This window comes from Rhinoraja longicauda, chromosome 9, assembly GCF_053455715.1.
Source record: "Rhinoraja longicauda isolate Sanriku21f chromosome 9, sRhiLon1.1, whole genome shotgun sequence".
NCBI lineage: Eukaryota > Metazoa > Chordata > Chondrichthyes > Rajiformes > Arhynchobatidae > Rhinoraja > Rhinoraja longicauda.
The window spans coordinates 23,296,886-23,320,013 of record NC_135961.1 but is presented as its reverse complement, the minus strand read 5'-3'; the positions used below and the strand labels follow the sequence as shown (position 1 = coordinate 23,320,013).

At 44.8% G+C, this 23,128-nt stretch overlaps 1 protein-coding gene across 3 annotated transcripts in view; it reads right to left on the bottom strand.

Annotated features, from left to right (window-relative positions):
- The window catches only part of bicral (BICRA like chromatin remodeling complex associated protein), a 60,959-nt gene that overhangs the window by 23,954 nt on the left and 13,877 nt on the right, over nt 1-23,128 (bottom strand). Inside the window, exons 3-5 of one of the 3 annotated variants that reach the window (XM_078404970.1) lie at nt 9,849-9,897; nt 7,183-7,257; nt 671-742 (exon numbers count right to left, since the gene is read on the bottom strand). Coding sequence is in view for 1 of the 3 variants with exons in the window: in XM_078404968.1 (XP_078261094.1) it covers nt 671-742; nt 9,849-9,897 (121 nt within the window). In the remaining 2 variants the exon portion in view is untranslated. Of the gene's footprint in view, nt 1-670; nt 743-7,182; nt 7,258-9,848; nt 9,899-23,128 lie in introns of those variants that run through there. The other 2 variants (XM_078404968.1, XM_078404969.1) reach the window with 2 other exon arrangements.

The window sequence follows — 23,128 nt, the reverse complement described above, 5'->3', positions numbered from 1 at the left end:
AACAAGGAGATTTCATGCTCAGGAAAAAAGACCATTTAATAAGGAAACAACATTATGCTCCAAGATCACTATATGGTCAATAAATGCACATTTAAAATTCATTTGCTGCTCTCAAAACTATTAATTTTTCAATATAATTTATCAAGTGAGATAGTTGGGTGTAACCCAAACATGTAATCCTAACCATTTAACCTTTATCTCCACAAGGATCAGTTTGCTGTCAAACACTAGGACATCGACTGAAGGCACCAAAGTATTTCAAAGATAATTGAATGTTTGGTCTGGTAAAATAAATTTTCCATCTATAATCAAAGAAATACTGTGCAACTCCAAGTTTTTGAAGAAACACCCTTCATGAATTAGGGGCATGTTTGGCAAATGAGATAACTCTGTCCCTGGTATGCTAAATTCCAAATCGTAAACCTATAATGCAGATAGATGCAGATAGAATAGCATCCTGATGTGCTTCAGAGGTGAATTCAAGACAAAGAAGGATGTATCAGTTGAACAAAATTATGACAAATAAGCAAGCATCCTAATAAAAGGACAAATATAAAAATTAGAAAAACTAATGAGAAGATTATTTTAAAACTAATTAATTCTCATAAAAGTAGTCTTTTGAATACCAGTCATTTACCTAAAATATTAATTCTTGAATATCAGTACTTACAATGGCATCAGCAAAGAGTGAATGGGAGTTATCAATTGTGCAGGCTGAACCAAGCAAATCATCCTCATCTACCTATAAAAATCAAAACAATCAAAGATTGAATTATATTAATAAAGTACTTTTAATACAATAGGAAATGCTAATGTCGTTTATAAGCAATGTTATCATGCACAATTTGAAAACAAGTCACATAAAAACATTGGGGAAAATGACTAAAAATTTTATCAGCTCGCTTGGATGCAGCCCACACCTTACCATAGTGTAAACTACTGAAAGAAACTGAGTAACCTACAAATGTCCCTCTTTCTGATTTTATGATTATTCATCAGCCAGCTTAGGTTGGGGCAAGGACATTTACATCAATGTCCTGGGGCTGATCAAGTAAGTAGGCTTTATAAAGTGTCTTCAAGAACAATGGATCGCAAGCGGAGAGTTTAGAAGAGAATTTCAGAGATTGGAATCCTGCCACTGAAGCAGACCAGTACACACAGAGGTATTGTGTGGACAGAGGGCATAGACTGGGCATTGGTTGTTGTGAGACTTCTAAACTCTTCTAATTTTTAATGAATTGGACAACAGAGAAAGAATTTCCTTTGTGCACACATAATAGCTAGAATTCTGTCATTTAGTTACTGTGTGATCAATTTTGTCAATGAAAACCAGAAGATACCTATACTTTTCTCCTTTGATATATTAACTGCAATCACTGTACAGGTGCACTACTCCACCAGCTGAAGCCCAGGGCAGGAATCAAAAGCCAAGAAAGTGATATTCCTCATTCAAGATTCAGCCCTTTGTGTGGGAATGGATGAAATATAGGGACATGTTATGGACACTTTTTCTATTTTAAAAAATCGTGCAAGCTCTCTAAATACATGCTGGTGACCACAGGAATGTTTTTGAGGAATCCAAAGCACCACAAATGCAGTCTATTACTCCTTAAACCACTAAGAAAACCAATCCTGGAAATCTCAATACTCACAGCCTAGTGGCCCCTGGTTAAGCAAAAGGAGACAAAGTCCCTTTTCCTTGAACAGAAAGCATCATGACGACAAAAAAATTGCACAGTGCAGCAAACTGGCATACCTGGCATAAATCAGCTGTCAACACCTGGAATAATCCAGAAATTCCTAGTGATACATGGCTGGAGCTCAGACGACAGACATCAACGGTCTCTCCACTACTGACTTAGATAACCTTGGCCTCCACACACATTTCTCTTGAGAGCTGGAAATAAGACTGCGGCTTCCAGAGCACTCCTATGATCTTTGGCTATCTTTTTATACCATCTTCCCTTCCTCACTCAGGATCTAACTATATCTCTGTTTGTCCTGTTACCTCAAGCTCATGCAGCATTTTTAGTGGCACCACAATAAAAGCACCCATAAGACCATAAGACATAAGGCCATTCGGCACATCGTTCACTCCACCATTCAATCATGGCTGATCTATTTTTCCCTCTCAACCCCATTCTCCGGCCTTCCCTCCGTAACCATTGACAGAATTATTAATCACAAATCTATCAATCTACGCTTTTTAATACCCAATGTCTTGGCCTCCAGTCATCTGTGGCAATGAATTCCACAGAATCACCATCCTTTGGCTAAAGAAATTCCTCCTCATCTCCATTCTAAGATATGGCAGAGATAATGTGGAGAAATGGATCACACCAAAAGACAGACTGTTAGCTTGGACTTAACCTACTGAATGGCCAGTGAGCCTCTAGATTCCACTGCAGCACACATATCTAAACATAAAACTTCAATCACATGGCATTGAACAACATATCAATGTTTGAACTGTTTCCCAGTGAGTCTCCTTTTGAATTGTGATAATATCTATCACTATTTTAAATCATATTGCTGCAAACCTTCCTATCGGGATAAAAAATGGGTGACGCAGTGATAGAGCTGATGTCTCACAGGGCCAGAGACCCAGTTTCGATCCTGACTATGGGTGCTGTCTGTGGGGAATTTGTTCATAAGTTCCTAAGTGATAGGAGCAGAATTATGCCATTCTGCCCATCAAGTCTTCTCCGCCATTCAATCATGATTGATCTATCTCTCTCGCTCAAATCCATTCTTCTGCCTTCTTCCCAAAACCCCTGAAACTGTACTAATAAAGAATCTATCTATCTCTTAAAAATATCTATTGGCTTGGCCTCCACAGCCTTCTGTGGCAATGAATTCCAGATTCACCATCCTCTGACTAAAGAAATTCCTCCTTATCTCCTTCCTAAAGGAACGTCCTTATATTCTGAGGCTATAACCTCTGGTCCTAGATTCCCCCACTGGTGGAAAAATCCTTTCCACATCCACTCTGTCCAAGCCTTTCCCTATTCGTTAAGTTTCAATGAGGTCCCCCTAATCCTTCCAAACTCCAGCGAGACCCAGTGCCATGAAATGCTCATCAAATGTTAACACGAAGGTATCACAAAATGCTGGAGTAACTCAGCGGGCTAGCCCTTGACATCAGTCTGAAGAAGGGTCTCGACCTGAAACGTCACCCATTCCTTCTCTCCTGAGATGCTGCCTGACCTGCTGAGTTACTCCAGCATTTTGTGATACCTTCGATTTGTACCAGCATCTACAGTTTATTTCCCTATCAAATGTTAACCCATTCATTCTTGGGATCATTCTCATAAACCTCGGGACCCTCTCCAGCGGCAGCGCATCCTTCCTTAGATATGGGGCCCAAATGTGTTCACACTACTCCAAATGGGGTCTGACCAGCGCCTTATAAAGCCTCAGTATTACATCCCTGTTTTGTATACTAGTCTTCTCGAAATCAAAGGTAACTGAGGGAATGTTCTCATGGGTGTGTGCCATGACATGGTGTGTGTCATGTCACACCCAGTTCCCCAGACATAGCCGTCCAGCCTGAAGGTTTCTCTATCCATAATATGGACCAAACGCAGGCATCTGGGGAAGGGAGAGGTGGGAGAGTGTCTGCCTCATGGTCAACTCTTCGTGGTGCTCAGACCTGGCAGTTCTGTCTAACTCCTGCTCTCCGCACCTGCAACATCTGATGGTGGAGTGCCGCACCTTCTACCTCCCGAAGGAATTCACCTCCATCATCCTGGTAGTTCTACATCCCAACCCAGGCATTGGAAGAGGGGCTGCACGCCATGGTCAACAAGCACCAGTCAGCGTACCCCGAAGCCTATACCACCATAGCTGGAGACTTCAACAAAGCCAACCTGAAAAAAATCACTCCCGGCCTACCACCAACATGTTTCCTGCAGCACCAGAGGATTAAACACCCTTGACCACTGCAATACAACCATGAAGAATACCTATCACTCTATCCCTTGCCCTCACTTCAGGAAATCCAACCATTCAGCTGTGCTGCTTCTTCCTGCATGCAGGCAGCAACTGATGTGCGCACCCCCAGAGTTGAGGACTGCACAAAGCTGGTCTGGAGAGGCAGAGGAACAACTATGAGACTGCTTGGAGTCAGTAGACTGGACAATGTTCAAGGATTCAGCAACGGACCTGAATGAATACGCCACAATTGTTATAGACTTCATAAGGAGATGTATGGAAGACTGTGATCCTATAAAAACCGTCCGAGTGTTTCCCAACCAGAAGCCTTGGATGAACCAGGAGATCCACATTCTTCTGAGGACCAGATCCCGGGCATTCATGTCTGGTGATGCAGAGATCGATAAGAAGTCTGGATACGACATTGACAAGGCCATCAAAAAGGCCAAAAGAGACTTCCCTCAAAGCTGGAGGCTGAGGCTGATGTTCGGCAACTGTAGCAGGGCTTCAATGCCATCACCTCCTACAAGGCGAAATCAGGAGGCAGCTCAAGTGACAATGAAGCATCACTCCGACGAGCTCAATGCGTTCTACGCACGCTTTGATAGGGAGAACAATGATGTGCTTTCCCCAGCCCCCATACGCCCTGATGGTATTACAGTCAAGGTCACAGAGGCCGATGTCAGAAGATCCTTCAGGGGGGTGAACCTTTGGAAAGTGCCTGGACCTGATGGTATACCCGGTCAAGTTCTCAAAACCTGTGCAGACCAACTGGCTGGAGTTTTTGCGGATATTTTCAACCTCTCATTACTGAGGTCTGCGGTTGCCACCTGCTTTAAGAGGGCATCAATAATACGGTGCCCAAGAAGAGTAAGGTGACGTGCCTCCACGACTATCGACCAGTGGCACTAACGTTCGCGGTGATGAAGTGCTTTGAGGTTAGTTATGGTGCATATCAACTACCTCAACAAGAACCTCGACCCACTACAGTTCGCCTACCGTCACAACAGGTCAACAGAGGATGCAATCTCACTGGCTCTCCACTCCGCACTGGACCACTGGACAATAAAAACACACGTTGTTTATAGACTACAGCTCGGTTCAATACCATCATCCCCTCCAAGCTGGTTACCAAGCTCACGGAACTGGGTCTCTGCGCATCCCTCTGCAATTGGATCCTCGACCCTCATCCACAGACCAGTCTGTTCGAATTGGCAGAAATACTTCTTCCTCATTAACAATCAGTACGGGAGCACCTCAAGGCTGCGTGCTCAGTCCCCTGCTCTACTCACTCTATATTCATGACTGTGTAGCCGGACACAGTGGGAACTCCATCTTCAAGTTCACCAACGACACCACCGTTGTTGGGACAAATTACAGATGGTGATGAGTCAGAGTAGAGAAATTAGATCAACCGACTGATCAAATGGTACAAGCACAACAACCTGGCTCTCAATATCAGTAAAACCAATGAACTGATTGTGGACTTTGGAAGAGGAAGGATGAGGACCCACAATCCTGTTTATATCAACTGGACGATGGTGGAGAGAGTCAAAAACCTCAAATTCCTGGGCAAGCATATTTCCGAAGATCTTTCCTGGACCCAGCACACTGATGCAATTATAAATAAAGCACATCAATGCCTCTACTTCCTGAGAAGATTACGGGGATTCAGTATGTCAGAGAGGATTCTCTAGAGCTTCTACAGGTGTAGAGAGCATATTGATTGACTGGTTGCATCAGGCCTGTTTCGGCAACTTGAACGCCCAGGAGCGAAAAAGACTGCAAAATGTTGTGAACATTGCCCAGTCCATTTCCGCCTCTGACCACCCCACCTTCAAAGGGATCTATCGGAGTCGCTGCCTCAAAAAGGTAGCCAGCATCATCAGAGACTCACACCATCCTGCCCACACACTCATTTCACCCCTGCCATCGGGAAGAAGGTACAGGAGCCTGAAAATTGTAATGTCCAGCTTCTTCCCTGCAGCCATCAGGCTATTAAACACTACAACCTCAAATAAGCTCTGAACTAAAATAGACTATTATTATTATACGATTATTTTTTGTTTTTTTGTGCATATGTTTGTGTGCATGTGCGTATATGTGTACATGTATACATATATATGTGTGTGTGTGTGTGTGTGTACTTGTGAGTATATGTATTTATGCATGCTGAACTTTTCTTTCTCTCTCGTTTATTATATTGTTTACAGTGTACTATGTTTACATATTCTGTTGTGCTGCAGCAAGTAAGAATTTCATCGTTCTATCTGGGGCATATGATAATAAAACACTCTTGACTGTAAATGCTAGCATTGTGTATGCCTTCCTTACTACCAATTTGACTTGCAAATTAACTTTTGGGGAATCCTGTACCAGCACTCCCAAGTCCCTTTGCACCTGATTTCTAAACTCTCTCCCCATTTAGAAAATAGTGTAGACCTTTATTCCTACCACACTTTGCTATGCTGTATTCCATCTTCCACTTCTCAGTCCACTCTCCCAACCTGTCCAAGTCTTTCAGCAGAGTCCCTGCTTTCTCTACACTACTTGCTCCTCCGCCTATCTTTCGTATCATCTGCAAACGTGGCCACAAAACATTCAATCCTCTCATCTAAATCATTGATATACAATGTAGCAGCCCCAACACCGCTAGTCACTGGCAGCAAACCAGAACTCCACTAGTCACTGGCAGCCAACCAGAAAAAGCCCCCTTTATTGCCACTCTTTGCCTTCTGCCATCCAGCCAATCTGCTATACACGTTAATATTTTCCCTTTGCTACCATGGATTCTTAGCAGTCTCACATGCGACACCTTATCAAAGGCTTTATGAAAATTTAGGTAAACAACATCCATTGACTTTCTTTGTCTATCCTGCTATTTACTTCCTCAAAGAATTCTAATAGATTCATCAGGCAAGATCTTCCCTTCACAAAACCATGCTGACCGCCTTATTTTATCATGAACTTCTAAGTACTCAGAAAATTCATCCTTTATAATGGACTCTAAAATCTTACAAACCACTAAGTGGCCTTGAGTTTCCACTCTTCTGCTTTGCTCCCTTCTTATACAGTGGAGTAATATTTGCAATTTTCCAATCATCAGGAACCGCTATTGACCCTAGTGATTCTTGAAAGATCACTACTAATGCCACAATCTCTGACGCCACTTCCTTCAGAACCTTGTGGTGCAGTCCATCCTGGTACAGGTGACTTATCCACCTTCAGACCTTTCAGTTTCCCACGCACCTTCTCCTTAGTAATACCACTCCACTAACGTCCACCCCGACTCTTGAATTTCAGGCACGTTGCTGGTATCTTCTACTGTGAAGATTGATGCAAAAAGGTTATTCAATTCCTCTGCCATTTCTTTATTCTCAATTATCACTTCTCCAGCATCATTTTCCAGTGGCCCAACGTCCACTATTGCCTCTTTGTTACTCTTTATAAACAGCACAAAAAATAAGGACATTGGGGTTTGTAGATTATTTCTTTGTTGTAACAATGCTTGGCAATAAATCTTATACCGTTGGAAAGCCTGTTTATTTCCCTTTTAAATGGTGCCACATTTGTAAGGAACATGCATTTGTGGGATGAGCAGCAGAGCTGAGTATGTGGGTTGCGCCCATGAAAAATCTGCCAAATCTTCTCTGCCAATGCCAAACAGCTTATTCTGCTATTGACTCTTGTTCGGTGTTGTTTGGTGGATTGGATGATTGAAGTCTGAAGAAACAAGACATATTGGCAATTTAATTTATTCATTGAATAAACAGGAGCCTCAGTAGCGTGTGGAAGAACCATACACAGCCACGACAGCCTGGCACCTCCTCCTCATGCTGGTCACCAGCCTGGTCACACACTGTTGTGGGATGGCATCCCATTCTTCAACCAGCATTTGTCGCAAGTCAGCCAACGTGGTTGTGTTGGTCACTCTGGCACAAACAGCACGCCCAAGCTGATCCCACAAGTGTTCAATGGGGTTGAGGTCAGGACTGCTGGCAGGCCATTCCATCCTCTCCACTCCCAAATTCTGGACGTAGTCTCTGAGAAACCCTGCTCTGTGGGGGCGAGCATTGTCATCTTGGAGGATAGAGTTCAGTCCCAGACTGTGGAGATATGGGATTGCCACTGGTTGCAGAATCTCATCTCGATATCTCTCTGCATTGAGATTGCCTCCAATGATGACAAGCCTCGTTTTTCCAGTGAGGGAGATGCCGCCCCACACCATCACACTGCCTCCACCAAAAGATGTTACTCTATCGGTGCAGCAATCAGCATAGCGTTCTCCGCGTCTTCTCCACACTTTGACCCTATGATCCAACTGCCGTAGGCAGAATCTGGACTCATCGCTGAACATAACGTTCCTCCACATGTTCAGGTTCCAGTGCACGTGTTGCCGACACCAGCGCAAATGGGCCTGACGATGAAGGGCAGTCATGGCACGCCTCCTGGCAGCCCTATGAGACCGGAGATCGGCTGTGTGCAGTCTGTTCCGAATTGTCTGGACAGAGAGCCGTCGGCCATATCGTCCTGCAAACCTTGACTGCAAATCTGTAGAAGGCAGCCTACGGTTCCTAAGTGCTGACAGGGTGAGGAAACGGTCTTCTTCGGGTGTCGTCTTCTTGGGACGCCCACCAAGAAGACGACACCCTGTCTCTGACATCCCCCGTTATATGGAACTTGGCCTTCACTTTGGAGATGGTACTAGGGCTCACTGCAAATAATGTCGCAACTTGGTTTTGCGGAACACCAGCTTGAAGTTGCCCTATCGCACGGGCCCTATCCAGATCAGTCAAACGTGGCATGCCGATTCTTGGAGCAGACACCTACTGACCACTGTAGCAGGGCCCATGCTCACTGATGCTGCCACTCAGGTGCCAATCAGAATAAGCTGTTTGGCATTGGCAGAGAAGATTTGGCAAATTTTTCATGGGCGCAACCCATATACTCAGCTCTGCTGCTCATCCCACAAATGCATGTTCCTTACAAATGTGGCACCATTTAAAAGGGAAATAAACAGGCTTTCCAACGGTATAAGATTTATTGCCAAGAAGCATTGTTACAATAAAGAAATAATCTACCAAACACAAATTTCCTTACTTTTTGTGCTATGTTTATATCTGAAGAAACTCTTGCTATCCTCTTTTATATTATTGGCCAGCTTAGCTTCATGTTTCATCTTTCCTCCCAATATTGCCCTTTTAGTTACCTTCTGTTGTTTTTTTAAAGCTTCCCAGTCGTTTAGCTTCCCATTAATCTTTGCAATGTTATATGCCTTCTCTTTTAGTTTTATGCTGTCTTTGACTTTCCTTGTCAGCCACGATCGCCTTATTCTCCCCTAAAATCTTTCTTCCTCTTTGGAATGAATCTTCCTTTCTCTTTGTACATTCTCCCTGTGACCACGTGAGTTGTCACCGGGTGCTTCGGTTTCCTCCCACATTGCAAAGTTGTGCAGATTTGTAGGTTAATTGGTTTCTGTAAATTGCCTCTGGTGTGTAGGATGTGTAAGTGGCATAACATAGAACCAGTGTATGGGTAATTGACTACTTTCTATCTCTGTCCCGCACACTCCCCTGACATTAGTCTGAAGAAGGGTCTCAACCCAAAACGTCACCCATTCCTTCTCTCCAGAGATGCTGCCTGTCCCGCTGAGTTACTCCAACATTTTGTGTCTACTATGGGTAATTGATAGTCGGCTTGGACTCATAGGCTAAGGGATCCGTTTCTATGCTGTATATGTAAATTCTAAAACAATAACAGCAATTTTTTTGTTTTATTTGACCCATGTTTATTTTTGTTTTAGGAAAGTATTTTACACTAATTAGATATATTTAATGTAATTCTACTTGGCAAAGAAAATTGTAATCAATAAATTAATCAATAAAATTTGCAATCAAACACATAAATATACTTACTTCTTGACTACCTGATCCATGCAGAAAATCATTCAATGCCTGAACATCACTATTTTAAAAAAAAGTAATCAACATTAATTCTTTAAGCATGTGGTAAATTCCAAGACAATAAAATACTGGAACTTTATTAATATAAACCTTAATGATTCGTTTTTTAATTGATTTTGGCATATCCTGGACTCAGCCACAAACAAAATAACACCTGCCCCACAGTGTGAAATTAAATTAAATGATTGCCAGAGTACTAATGACATTAAATCCACACTATATAAAAGTACACTGATCAGACAATTAATTACTTTGATCATCAAATATTTAATGTGGTAGAATGGTTAATGGGAGAACAATTTTGAGCCAGAATGGTGTGTGCTATTTTTAAGATACTAGAGCATAAAATAACACTCTGTCATCTTGTGAAATAAGGGCAGGAAGTCACGATGGTTTGGATTTCGGTTGTGAGCACATTCAGAAATATTATGAACATAGTAATTTTCAATAATGCTATAAACATAACCATTGTAAATGAATGAAAATGGATCTCAAAACATCTGAAACACAATGAACAAGGATTAGAGCAAAACCTTTCTTGTTGTTCTCTGTTTCTATTCAGAGTTTCATTGAAAGAAAACAGATGAAGTGGTAGAATACAAGAGGAACAATGTGAAGAGTGTGAAAATCTTAGCAGTGTTTTTTTTAATTTCCCCACACCATGACAACAATGCAGATGTGAAGACATTAATGTATAGCTATGATGTGTCTTTGCCTATGCTAATGTGTATTTAACCACAATGAGTTTGAAAGATCAAAAGTGGGATTCCCTACAATTTCCCTACCTTCTTATGGAAAAGCGTCTCACTTCTAAGTAAGCACCTTCCCTTTAAGACTAAGAAATCACAAATTCACTGGGGAGCCTGGGAGAGAACAAACCCTTATTATGACATGGTGCACTGGCACACTCAGCCAATGTAATCAAGATTCCAAGTAACAAAGATGCACGATACACAGACGAGAAAAATGAGAGAAAGAGAGAAGGATAGATTTTAAAAACTACAGGTAAGAAAATAAACATTTAAAAAAATAATAATTTAAAAAGTTATAGAAAACATTATGTAAGTAGAGCAAAAAACCCCACAAAGTGGTTGGAGTAACTCAGCGGGTCAGGCAACATCTCTGGAAAACATGGACAGGCCATTATTTTGTGTCAGGACCTTTCTTCAGACTGATTGTAGAGGGGGAGAAGAAACCTTGAAGAGGTGGGGGCAGGACAAAGTCCAGCAAGTGATAGGTGCAGACAGTCAATAGGGTTTTTTGATTGGCAGATGGTTGGACAAAGGCCAAAGATGAAAAAACAATGTGTGAGGTAAGGTGATAAGAATAGAGAGCCGCAAATTGTGACGTCGGAGGAAGGAATATAGGTGGATGGGGACAGGGGGAGGGGGAAGGGGAAGTGGAGAAATGGGTAAACAGCCAAGTGGGGCTTGAGGAAGAGAGGGGAAGGGGTGTATTTGTAGGTTAGTTACCTAAAATCTGAGAATTTAATGCAAGTGTAGCATATGAGAGATATGCTATTTGTATGTTTTTGCTGCATTCGGCAGCCTCAAGAAAATGTAAATTCAGTTCAGTTCTATGTTGGGATTTTTTATTTGAGTACTTTAGTGAAATATATTCAACAAAAATTTTGATTAAAGAATAATCTGGCAGGTGATGTTTAAAGGTATTGGATAATTCTCCTGTCAATAAAGCTTGGTAACCATGCTGTTAAATTTGATTGCAGTCGATTTTAGGTACACTATTTAGATGAAATTATCCTCAGCTCACTGGCTTCTGTCACAGTCAACCACTTAAACGAATTTCACCCATTTGGTCCTCCTCTCTTGGATTATTTTACTGGTTTCACAGTGCTGTCTTCCTTGGTTGGAAAGGAAAATCTCCACCGGTCTTCTTTTGTTGTGATGCACGGGAATACCACAGATGTCTTTTCTGTTGGTGGTGGAGATTACACTGGTATTTGAGGTTTTCAAGGGGCTATGAAAGGGTCATGATAGTTGTGTATTGCGGATAAGGGTTCAGGAAGAATATACACTTCTTAGTGAGGAGACAGTTCAGCCTGAGTTTGCAGGTATATTTTTTTCAGTTATCTATGGGTATCTTTATCGGATGCTATCGGACTAAGATCATGTTCTCTTGGGAGTATTCATGGACCAGCATCCCAAGAAGTACGGCGGCATGGTGGCGCAGTGGTAGAGTTGCTGCCTTACAGCGAATGCAGCGCCGGAGACTCAGGTTCGATCCTGACTACGGGCGCCATCTGTACGGAGTTTGTACGTTCTCCCCGTGACCTGCGTGGGTTTTCTCCGAGATCTTCAGTTTCCTCCCACACTCCAAAGACGTACAGGTATGTAGGTTAATTGACTGGGTAAATGTAAAAATTGTCCCTAGTGTGTGTAGGATAGTGTTAATGTGCGGGGCAGACTCGGTGGGCCGAAGGGCCTGTTTCCGCGCTGTATCTCTAAATCTAAAAATCTAAATCTAAATAAGAACCATTTCCACTGCAAAGGTCCAAAAGAAACTCACGCAGGCATAAGATTATCTCACCCAGTCCTGATGTAGAAATCATGTCTAGAAGGCAATACACGGAATTTCATGGACGTGTGGTTTAATCCAGAAATGGTAACGTATCTAATTTACTCTAGATAACATTGATAGTCTTAGAGACAGAGTCATTCAGCATGGAAACAGGCCCTTTGACCCACCTTGCCCATGCCGATTAAGATACCCATCCACACTCATCCCCCATCTGCTCACGTTTGGCCCATATCCCTCTAAACCTTTCCTAGCCATGTCTGTCCAAATGTCTGTTAAATTTTGTTATAGTACCTACCTCAACTACCTCCTCTGGCAGCTCGTTCCATATATCCACCAACGTCTGTATGAAAATGTTGCCCCTCAGATTCCTCTTAAATCTTTCCCCTCTCACCTTAAACACATGTCCTCTGGTTCTTGATTCCCTACTGTGGGTAAAAGACTCTGTGTGTTCACCCTATCTATCCCCTCCATGATTTTATACAACTGTATAGGATCACCCCTCAGCCTCTTGCGCTCCTAGCATGCCCAACCTCTCTTGAAAGCTCAGGCCCTCAAGTCCTGGCAACATCCTCGTAAATCTTCTTCGTGCTCTTTCCAGTTTAACGACATCCTTCCTGTAGAAGGATAACCAAAACAGAACACAATTCTCCAGTGTCCTCACCAACATCTTGTACAACTATTACATAACATCCCAAATTCTATATTCACTACCCTGACTGATGAAGGTCAATGTTCCAAAAGCCTTCTTGACCACCCGATCTACCCGTGACACCACATTGTAGGAACTATGTCCCTGCACTCCTAGATCCCTCTGCCCCACTACACTACCCAGGGCCCTACCTTTTACTGTGGTTTGACTTTCCAAAATACAATACCTCATACTTATTTACATTAAACTCCATTAACCATTCCTTAGCCCATTTGCCAAGATCCTGCTGTAATGTTTGATAACCATCTTCACTATCTACGATATCACCGTTTGGTGTTATCTGCAAAATTACTAATCATGCTTTGTATATTCTCATCCAAATCATTGATATAAACCACAAAAATAGCAATGGGCACACCACTCAACATAGGCCTCCAGTCTGAAAAGACAACCTTCCACCATCAGCCTCTGCTTCGTTCCATGAAGCCAATCCTCTATTCAGTCATATAGCTCTCCTTGGATCCCAAATGATCTAACCTTCCAGAGCAGCCTACTATGCAGAATCATATGAAATACCTTGCTGAAGTCCATATAGACAACGTTTACGGTTTTTCCCTCATCGACATTTTTGGTTACTTCTTCAAAAATGCCAATCATATTCGTAAGTCACGATCTCCCATGTATAAAATTATGGTGACCATCCCTAATCAGCTCCCTCAAGAATCCTCTCCATTCATTCAACGGTGAAAAATACCCAGGCATTCTCATTAAATTTCTAAGCTTATATGAACCAAAAAGGTTGTTTATTACTATGCTAATATTCCCTGTTGTTGTTTTCTTTGCAGAGCCATCCCCAAAGCTTCTTGGCAAAAGAAATGTAAAATTACATAATTTGGAAATAAAAGATAATTCTCAAAATTAAAGATGAATACGACTTTTTGACAGTCGGGGACTATTTTGTTCTGTTAACCGTACATCCTTAAAGAAAACCAAATACCTTCCAGTCAGATTCATTTCACAAACAGTATAAGTGAGCTAAGGTTAAGATGAAAAAAAGTATAAGGAAAAATAGTCCTTTCAAACACTTTGAGAACATATTCTTGATAACCATCATTTCAGATGTACTATAAAAACCCTTTTCTCTGAACTATTTCTTCACTTCCACCAGCCAAAATAGTTTAGTTATCCTGTAACAAGGGACTCCAGGGATATAATCTAGGTCTTGAGATAATATTGTTTCAACACCAGAAAATAACAAAAAGGAAATTTTTGGATGAAAAAGGTTTGCCAGCAGTAAAAGAAACAATCAAGAAATTTGGAAGTCATGCCCCCACAACCTCATCTGCATTGGTTTCCTCTACATATATGAAATTAACTGGGGTTCTGGGTTTAAACACTACTGACCATCTTTAATGGTGAGATGCCTATAACTGTTTATAGTTTAGAGATACAGCGCGGAAACAGGCCCTTCAGCCCACCGAATCCATGCCGACCAGCAATCCCCGCACACTAACACCATTCTACACACATGAGGGACAATTTACATTTATACCAAGCCAATTAACCTACAAACCTGTACGTCTATGGAGTGTGGGAGGAAACAGAAGATCTCGGAGAAAACCCATGCTGGTCACAGGGAGAACGTACAAACACCGTCTCCGGTGCTGCTAGCGCTGTAAGGAAGCAACTCTACCGCTGCGCCACCGTTTGAAAATTGGCAAAAGTGTTTTATGCAGAGTAACATCAACTCTGCTTCAAGATAATATGTTCTTAGATGTGTTGCTGCAGGAAGCACCCCTGTCTGAAACTGAGCAGCCATCAAATAAATCAGAGAAGCAACATGCAAAAGTAGCTCACTAAATGAAGTCTCTAAAATCTGGAAGCAAGTGCAGAGGAAATGCAAAGGCATCAAGAGAGTTTTAGATTTGGCTCTTAGGGCTAAGGGAATCAAGGAATATAAGGAAAAAGCCAGAACGGGGTACTGATTTTGGATGATCAACCATGATCATATTGAATAGTGGTGTTGGCTCGAAGGGCCGAATGGCTTACTCCTGCACCTATTTTCTATGTTTCTAAAGAGCAAAGACCTCAACAAACACATGTTGTTTTTTCAGAAAGAACAAAGACCAATATAAAAATATCATCGGCCACATCCCCAGTAGAATATCTACAAAATATTCACTGTCAAAAACATTCAACACAAAAAAAAATTGGATGGCAAAATTAAATTGAGGAACAATAATTTAATGTAGTCATTACCCAGCAAATATCCTCCATTTATATGATTTTTAAATGCTTTTCTAAATCATTACAGCAAAGAATATTTCACAACATAGCTCATATTGTTTGAGAATGTTATATTATTTAATCTAAGGGATTAGGAAAAAGGGAAGTGCAACGAGACCTGGGTGTCATTGTACACCAGTCACTGAAAGTAAACATGCAGGTTCAGCAGGCAGTGAAGAAAGCTAATGGCATGTTGGCCTTCATAAAAAGAGGATTTGAGTATAGGAGTAAAGAGGTTCTTCTGTAGTTGTACAGGGCCCTGGTGAGACCACATCTGGAGTATTCTGTGCAATTTTGGTCTCCTAATATGAGGAAGGACATCCCTGCTATTGAGGCAGTGCAGCATAGATTCACAAGGTTAATCCCCGGGATGGCGGGACTGTCATATGAGGAAAGATTGGAAAGAATGAGCTTGTATTCACTGGAATTTAGAAGGATGAGAGGGGATCTTATAGAAACGTACAAAATTATAAAAGGACTGGACAAGCTAGATGCAGGAAAAATGGTCCCAATGTTGGGGGAGTCCAGAACCAGGGGCCACAGTCTAAGAATAAAGGGGAGACCATTTAAAACTGAGATGAGAAATAACTTTTTCACCCAGAGAGGTGAGAATTTGTGGAATTCTCTGCCACAGAAGGCAGTAGAGGCCAATTCACCGGATGAATTTAAAAGGGAGTTAGATAGAGCTCTAGAGGCTAGCGGAATCTAGGGATATGGGGAGAAGGCAGGCACAGGATACTGATTGTGGATGATCAGCCATGATCACAATGAATGGCAGTGTTGGCTTGAAGGGCTGTTGAAGGGTGGCCAGCATGTCGGAAAAATCTACTTCTTAGGCCCCCTCGGTCATGGTTGACCATGGGTGATGCATCCTAGTTGGCTGCTTGCTCCACACCTAGGCTAGAGCTGCGTCGCTTGTGGCTGAAGAGACCAATGCGGGAGTGACAGTCTCTGTCACAAAGGTCACATTTGTGTGTGGACTCTGGTCTGTTGAAGTTGCTGCGCTCCTTTCTGCTTGTCCGCTTTTCTGCCACTGCGTTCATCAAATTCCCTTCCCCCGTTTTGAGATGTTGGTTCAGAGTACCTCTCCACCTTGTACGGTCAGCTGCAAGGCTCTCCCAGGACTCCACATCGATGTCGAGCACCTTCAAATCTCTCTTGCAGACATCCTTGTAATGTAGCTGGGGGCGGCCGATTGTTCTCCTCCCAGATGTTAGCTCTCCATAGAGGATGTCTTTTGGAATACGGCCATCCTCCATGCGGTGGACATGGCCCAGCCACCGCAGCCTGCGCTGCCTGAGTAGAGTGTACATACTCGGAAGGCCAGCGCGAGACAGAATCTCGGCGTTGGACACTCTGTCTTGCCAGGATATACCCAGGATACGGCGGATGTTTCTAAGGTGGAAGGTGTTGAGTCTTCTCTCCAGTCTGGCATATGTAGTCCATTTCTCACTGCCGTACAGCAGCGTGCTGTTGACACAGGTGTTGTAGACTATCTTTGTCTTCACTGTCAGCTTTGGATTAGTCCACACTTGAGTTGTGAGGCGAGCGAGAGTTGTAGCTGCCTTCCCGATCATCTTGTCAATCTCTGTGTCCAAGGAGAGGTTGTCGGTAATGGTGGAGCCGAGGTACTTGAACTGATGGACGGCATCGAGTTCGTAGTCGTCGATGGCGATGACAGGCGGATCCTTCTAAGGATCTCTACTCTGTATCCTGTCCCAGGACGTTCGTCTTCTTCAGGCTGATGGTCAGCCTAAAGTCCTTGCCAGCCCGATAGAAGCGGTCCATCAATGACTGTAGTTCCTGCTGGGTGTGGGACACAACTGCTGCGTCATCGGCGAACAACATGTCTCTGATGCGAGCTTCACGTACTTTTGTCTTGGCTCGGAGGCGGGTGAAGTTGAAGAGCTTGCCGTCTGATCTAGTATGCAGGTAGATCCCCTCTGTTGCGGTGCCGAAGGCATGTTTCAGGAGCAGAGCGAAGAAAATCCTAGAGTGTGGGAGCGAGGACGCAGCCTTGTTTGACACCACTGCGGATGCCGAAGGGCTCCGAGAAACTGCCATTGAACTGCACTGTCCCCTTCGTGTTGATGTGGAAGGATTCTATCATGCTCTGCAGTTTTGGTGGGCAGCTGATCTTCGGGAGAGCCTTGAATAGGCCATTTCTGCTGACAAAGTCAAACGCTTTGGTGAGGTCAATGAAAGCAATATACAGGGGTATCCGCTGTTCTCTGCACTTCTCCTGGAGTTGGCGAAGAGAGAAGACCATGTCTACTGTTGACCTTCCAGCTCGGAAACCATACTGTGACTCTGGGTAGACACGTTCTGCCAGCTTCCGCAGGCGGATCAAGATGACCCGAGCAAAGACCTTGCCGACGATGTTGAGGAGGGAGATGCCTCTGTTGTTGTTGCAGTCGCTTCTCTCTCCCTTGTTCTTGTAGAGGGTAATGATCGTGGCATCCCTCATGTCCTGCGGTACAGCTCCTTCTTGCCAGCACTGGCAGAGGACTTCATGCAAAGGAAGAAGTAAGGTAGTCTTGCAATGCTTGATCAGGTCAGGGGGAATCCTGTCGCTTCCTGGGGCCTTGCCTGAGGTCAGGCTGTCAATGGCCTTGCTGAGCTCTTCTTCCGTCGGCTCTCCATCTAACTCATCCATGGTCAGCAGGCACTCGATGGCGTCAAGGGCTGAGGGGGACACAGTGTTCTCTCTCAAGTAGAGGTTGGAGTAGTGTTCCACCCATCGCTCCATCTGCTGGCATTCGTCTGTGATTACTTCCCCAGTGGAGGATTTGAGGGGGGCTGTCTTGCTCTGGACTGGTCCTAGTGCCTTCTTAATGCCATCGTACATTCCCCTGATGTTCCCTGTTATGGCGGCCATCTCGGTGTCCTCACTAAGCTGTGTCCAGTACTCATTGGCGCAACGCCTGGCAGTCTGCTGAGCCTTGCTCCTGGCAGCCCTGAGGATCAGCAGGTTCTTCTCGTTGGCTGACCGCTTGTACTCGGCTAGGGCGGCGCGCTCGACTTCGATGACGGGAGTCATCTCGGTCGACTTGGCCTCAAAACAGTCGTGTGTCTTTGAGATCTTCTTCCGAAAGCTAGCCAAGGCTAGCCATGGTGTCCCGCAGAGTTTCCCACTTCTCTGTTGCAGTCTCCAGGACACGAGGTGCCAAGTTCTCTCTCAAAAGCCTCTGCAAACTGTTGCACGAGGTCTGGATGGGGCATCTTGCTGACATCGATGCGGGATTTCCCCTGCTTCTTGTTATGATAGAACCTCTTTGGTTGCAGCCTGATCTTGCAACACACCAAGGAGTGGTCTGTGTCGCAGTCCGCACTGTGGTAGTAGCGTGTGTGGAGAACGTTCTTGAGGGCGGCACGTCTGACTAGGATCAGATCCAGTTGATGACAATGCTTTGAGCGTGGATGCCTCCAGGATACCTTGTGCTAGAGCTTTGTCTGGAACTACGAGTTGGCAATGCACAGGTCATGGTAAGTGCACAGCTCGAGCAGTCGCTGACCGTTCTCATCCATTTTGCCCACACCAAAATGCCCAAGGCAGGAAGACCACTATTCGTGGTCTGCGCCCACTCTGGCGTTGAAGTCGCCCAACAGAACAAGTTCTTCCTTGCTGGGGATGCTACTGATGATGGATGTGAGGTTCTCGTAGAACTCATCCTTTGTGTCTGATGTGGAGGACAGTGTCAGGGCATACACGCTGACAAGGGTGACCGGGCCTGCGGTGGTATTGAGGCGGAGAGTCAGGAGTCGCTCTGAGCCATTTCTGCCTGGTTCCACCGTGTTCAGCAGGCTGTTCCTTACTGCAAAGCCTTCGTGCTCTCTGGGCTCGTCAGAGTCCTTCCCCTGCCAGTAGAACGTGTAGTCCTTCTCCTTCAATGTGCCCGAGTCTGCCAGCCTTGTTTCCTGAAGGGTGGCTATGTCTACGTTGAGTCTCTTGACCTCGTTGTTTATGACAGCTGTTTTCCTGGAATCACTGATGTCCTTTGGGTTTCCAGAGAGGCCGGTCATCATTGTCCGGACATTCCAAGTTCCCAATTTTAGAGCTGGTCTCTTTTGATGTGTTCTTTTGTTTGCAGGTGCGATGGTTGTGATCTGCTGTTCGGATGGTTCCTAATCCCTGTGCACCCAGTGAGGATAGCAGACCGTGGCGGGACAGCACCTTATTGGCTGGGGGCTGCCCAGCTTGAGGCGGGCAGTAGCTGTCCAGTGAGATCCGAAAATCCCTCCCACCGTCGGGAGCAACCCCTGGCGCCTCGTTTTACGCCAATCTAGCGGTGACTTATAACCAGTAACTGTTGCTCCCCGTGTTGTGTCGACGCCGCAGGCAAAGCTGGAGTGTCCTCTCCAGGTTGTAGGTGTAGGTTTGCAGTGATGTGTGTTCGGATGCAAGCCTGGGCGATGTCATATGAAGGACAGGCTGCTGCCCATGCAGCACGTACCCCCTCTCCACGTCGCTGATTGATCCAAAGGAACAGCAGAGCTGTTAGTTTGGCACCAGCGCTGTCGCAGGAGCTGCCAAAACGAGGTTGTGGACAACGATGAACTGCCTTCGGGACTCCGACTCCGGATTTTCTTGAGGTTTATTCCTGGAGCCTTTTCCATGACTGGTAATGGCCACAAGGCAGTGGGGGTTTTAGATCAGAGTTTTCCCTCTCCTAGATGGACTGCCTTCCCAGGCTGACGAGTCTCATCTGCCCGAGACTCGTGGGGGTGGGAGTATCTACCTTCCCATGCAGGTCTATGAAACCTGCACACTGCCCAATCGGGAAAAAAAAATCACTCCTCTTCTATAAGCAGCTTCACAAGGTCCTATATATTCATCTTAACAACCAGACAAAACCTCTGTTTAACATCTTGTCAATAGTCGTTTATTTGTCACATACACATAAATGTTTAGTGAAATGAAACATTACCCGCAGTTCAACAATAAGACCAATAAGAATAATCAATAAAAATACAATAACACATACAATCATAAACTAACACCAAACAAAAAGAAACATCCATCACAGTGAGTCTCCTCCAGTCACCTCCTCACTGTGATGGAAGGCCAGAATGTCTTTTTCTCTTCCCTGCCGTCTTCCCCCGCAGTCAGGCTGTTGGAGTTGCCACGTCGGGGCGGTCGGGGCTCCCGACATTGAAGCCCCCACCGGGCGGAGAAAATCCCGCGGCCTATTCCAGGCCGCGCCGGACGGTGAAAGGTTGGGCCGACCCAAGCCCTGCGATTCGGGGCGGGCGAAGACGCTATCGCTGCCGCAGCCGGAGCTCCCGATGTCGGCCCCCACCCAGGGGGCTGCGGGCTTCCGATGTCCACGCGGTCCGCGCCGAAGCATCCGGAGACGAGTCGCAGCAGCTCCCGCAGCATCCGCAGGCAGCCAGCGCCGCAGGTGGTGAGTCCGGGCCGCGGGCTCTGCGAACCAGAGCCCCAGGTGGTCCCAGGTGCATGGCCGGTGGTAGGCCGCAGCGGGAACGGAGACACGACACAGAAACAAAGGTCGCGTCTCAGTTCGGGAGAGAGAATAGACAATAGGTGGAGTAGGCCATTCGGCCCTTCGAGCCAGCACCGCCATTCAATGTGATCATGGCTGATCATTCTCAATCAGTACCCCGTTCCTGCTTTCTCCCCATACCCCCTGACTCCGCTATCCTTAAGAGCTCTATCTAGCTCTCTCTTGAATGTATTCAGAGAATTGGCCTCCACTGCCCTCTGAGGCAGAGAATTCCACAGATTCACAACTCTCTGACTAAAAAAGTTTTTCCTCATCTCTGTTCTAAATGGCCTACCCCTTATTCTTAAACTGTGGCCCCTCGTTCTGGACTCCCCCAACATTGGGAACATGTTTCCTGCCTCTAACATATCCAACCCCTTAATAATCTTATACGTTTCGATAAGATCCCCTCTCATCCTTCTAAATTCCAGTGTATACAAACCTAGTCGCTCCAGTCTTTCAACATATGACAGTCCCGCCATTCCGGGAATTAACCTAGTAAACCTACGCTGCACGCTCTCAATAGCAAGAATATCCTTCCTCAAATTTGGAGACCAAAACTGCACACAGTACTCCAGGTGCGGTCTCACTAGGGCCCTGTACAACTGCAGAAGGACCTCTTTGCTCCTATACTCAACTCCTCTTGTTATGAATGCCAACATTCCATTGGCTTTCTTCACTGCCTGCTGTACCTGCATGCTTCCTTTCAGTGACTGATGCACTAAGACACCCAGATCACATTGTACGTCCCCTTTTCCTAACTTGACACCATTCAAATAATAATCTGCCTTCCTATTCTTACCACCAAAGTGGATAACCTCACACTTATCCACATTAAACTGCATCTGCCATGCATCCGCCCACTCACACAACCTGTCCAAGTCACCCTGCAACCTCATAGCATCTTCCTCACAGTTCACACTGCCACCTAGCTTTGTATCATCGGCAAATTTGCTAATGGTACTTTTAATCCCTTCATCCAAGTCATTGATGTATATTGTAAATAGCTGCGGTCCCAACACCGAGCCTTGCGGTACCCCACTAGTCACTGCCTGCCATTCTGAAAGGGACCCATTTATCCCCACTCTTTGCTTTCTGTCTGTCAACCAACTTTCTATCCATGTCAATACCCTACCTCCAATACCATGTGCTCTAATTTTGCCCACCAATCTCCTATGTGGGACCTTGTCGAAGGCTTTCTGAAAGTCGAGGTACACCACATCCACCGGCTCTCCCCTGTCAATTTTCCTAGTTACATCCTCAAAAAAGTCCAGTAGATTCGTCAAGCACGATTTCCCCTTCGTAAATCCATGCTGACTCTGAACGATCCTGTTACTGCGATCCAAATGCTCCGCAATTTCGTCTTTTATAATTGACTCCAGCATCTTCCCCACCACTGATGTCAGACTAACTGGTCTATAATTTCCCATTTTCTCTCTCCCTCCTTTCTTGAAAAGTGGGATAACATTAGCTACCCTCTAATCCACAGGAACTGACCCGGAATCTATAGAACATTGGAAAATCATTACTAATGCGTCCACAATTTCTAGAGCCACCTCCTTAAGCACACTGGGATGCAGACCATCAGGCTTTTACTATCCTCCTTTATATTATTGGCTAGTTTACCCTCGTACCTCATCTTTTCTCCCCGTATTGCCTTTTTAATTATCTTCTGTTGCTCTTTAAAAGAGTCCCAATCCTCTGGCTTCCCACTCTTCTTTGCTATGTTATACTTCTTCCCTTTTATTTTTATGTTGTCCTTGACTTCCCTTGTCAGCCACGGGTGCCTCTTACTCCCCTTAGAATCTTTCCTCCTCTTTGGGATAAATTGATCCTGCAACTTCTGCATTATTCCCAGGAATACCTGCCATTGCTGTTCCACAGTCTTCCCTGCTAGGGCCTCCTTCCAGTCAATTTTGGCCAACTCCTGCCTCATGCCTCTGTAATCCCCTTTGCTATACTGTAATACTGACACCTCCGATTTTCCCTTCTCCCTCTCCATTTGTAGAGTAAAACTTATCATATTGTGGTCACTGCCTCCTAATGGCTCATTTACCTCGAGTCCCCTTATCAGGTCAGGTTCATTACATAACACTAAATCCAGAATTGCCTTCTCCCTGGTAGGCTCCAGTACAAGCTGTTCTAAGAATCCATCTCGGAGGCACTCCACAAACTCTCTTTCCTGGGGTCCATTACCAACCTGATTTTTCCAGTCTACCTGCATGTTGAAATCTCCCATGACCACCGTAGTATTA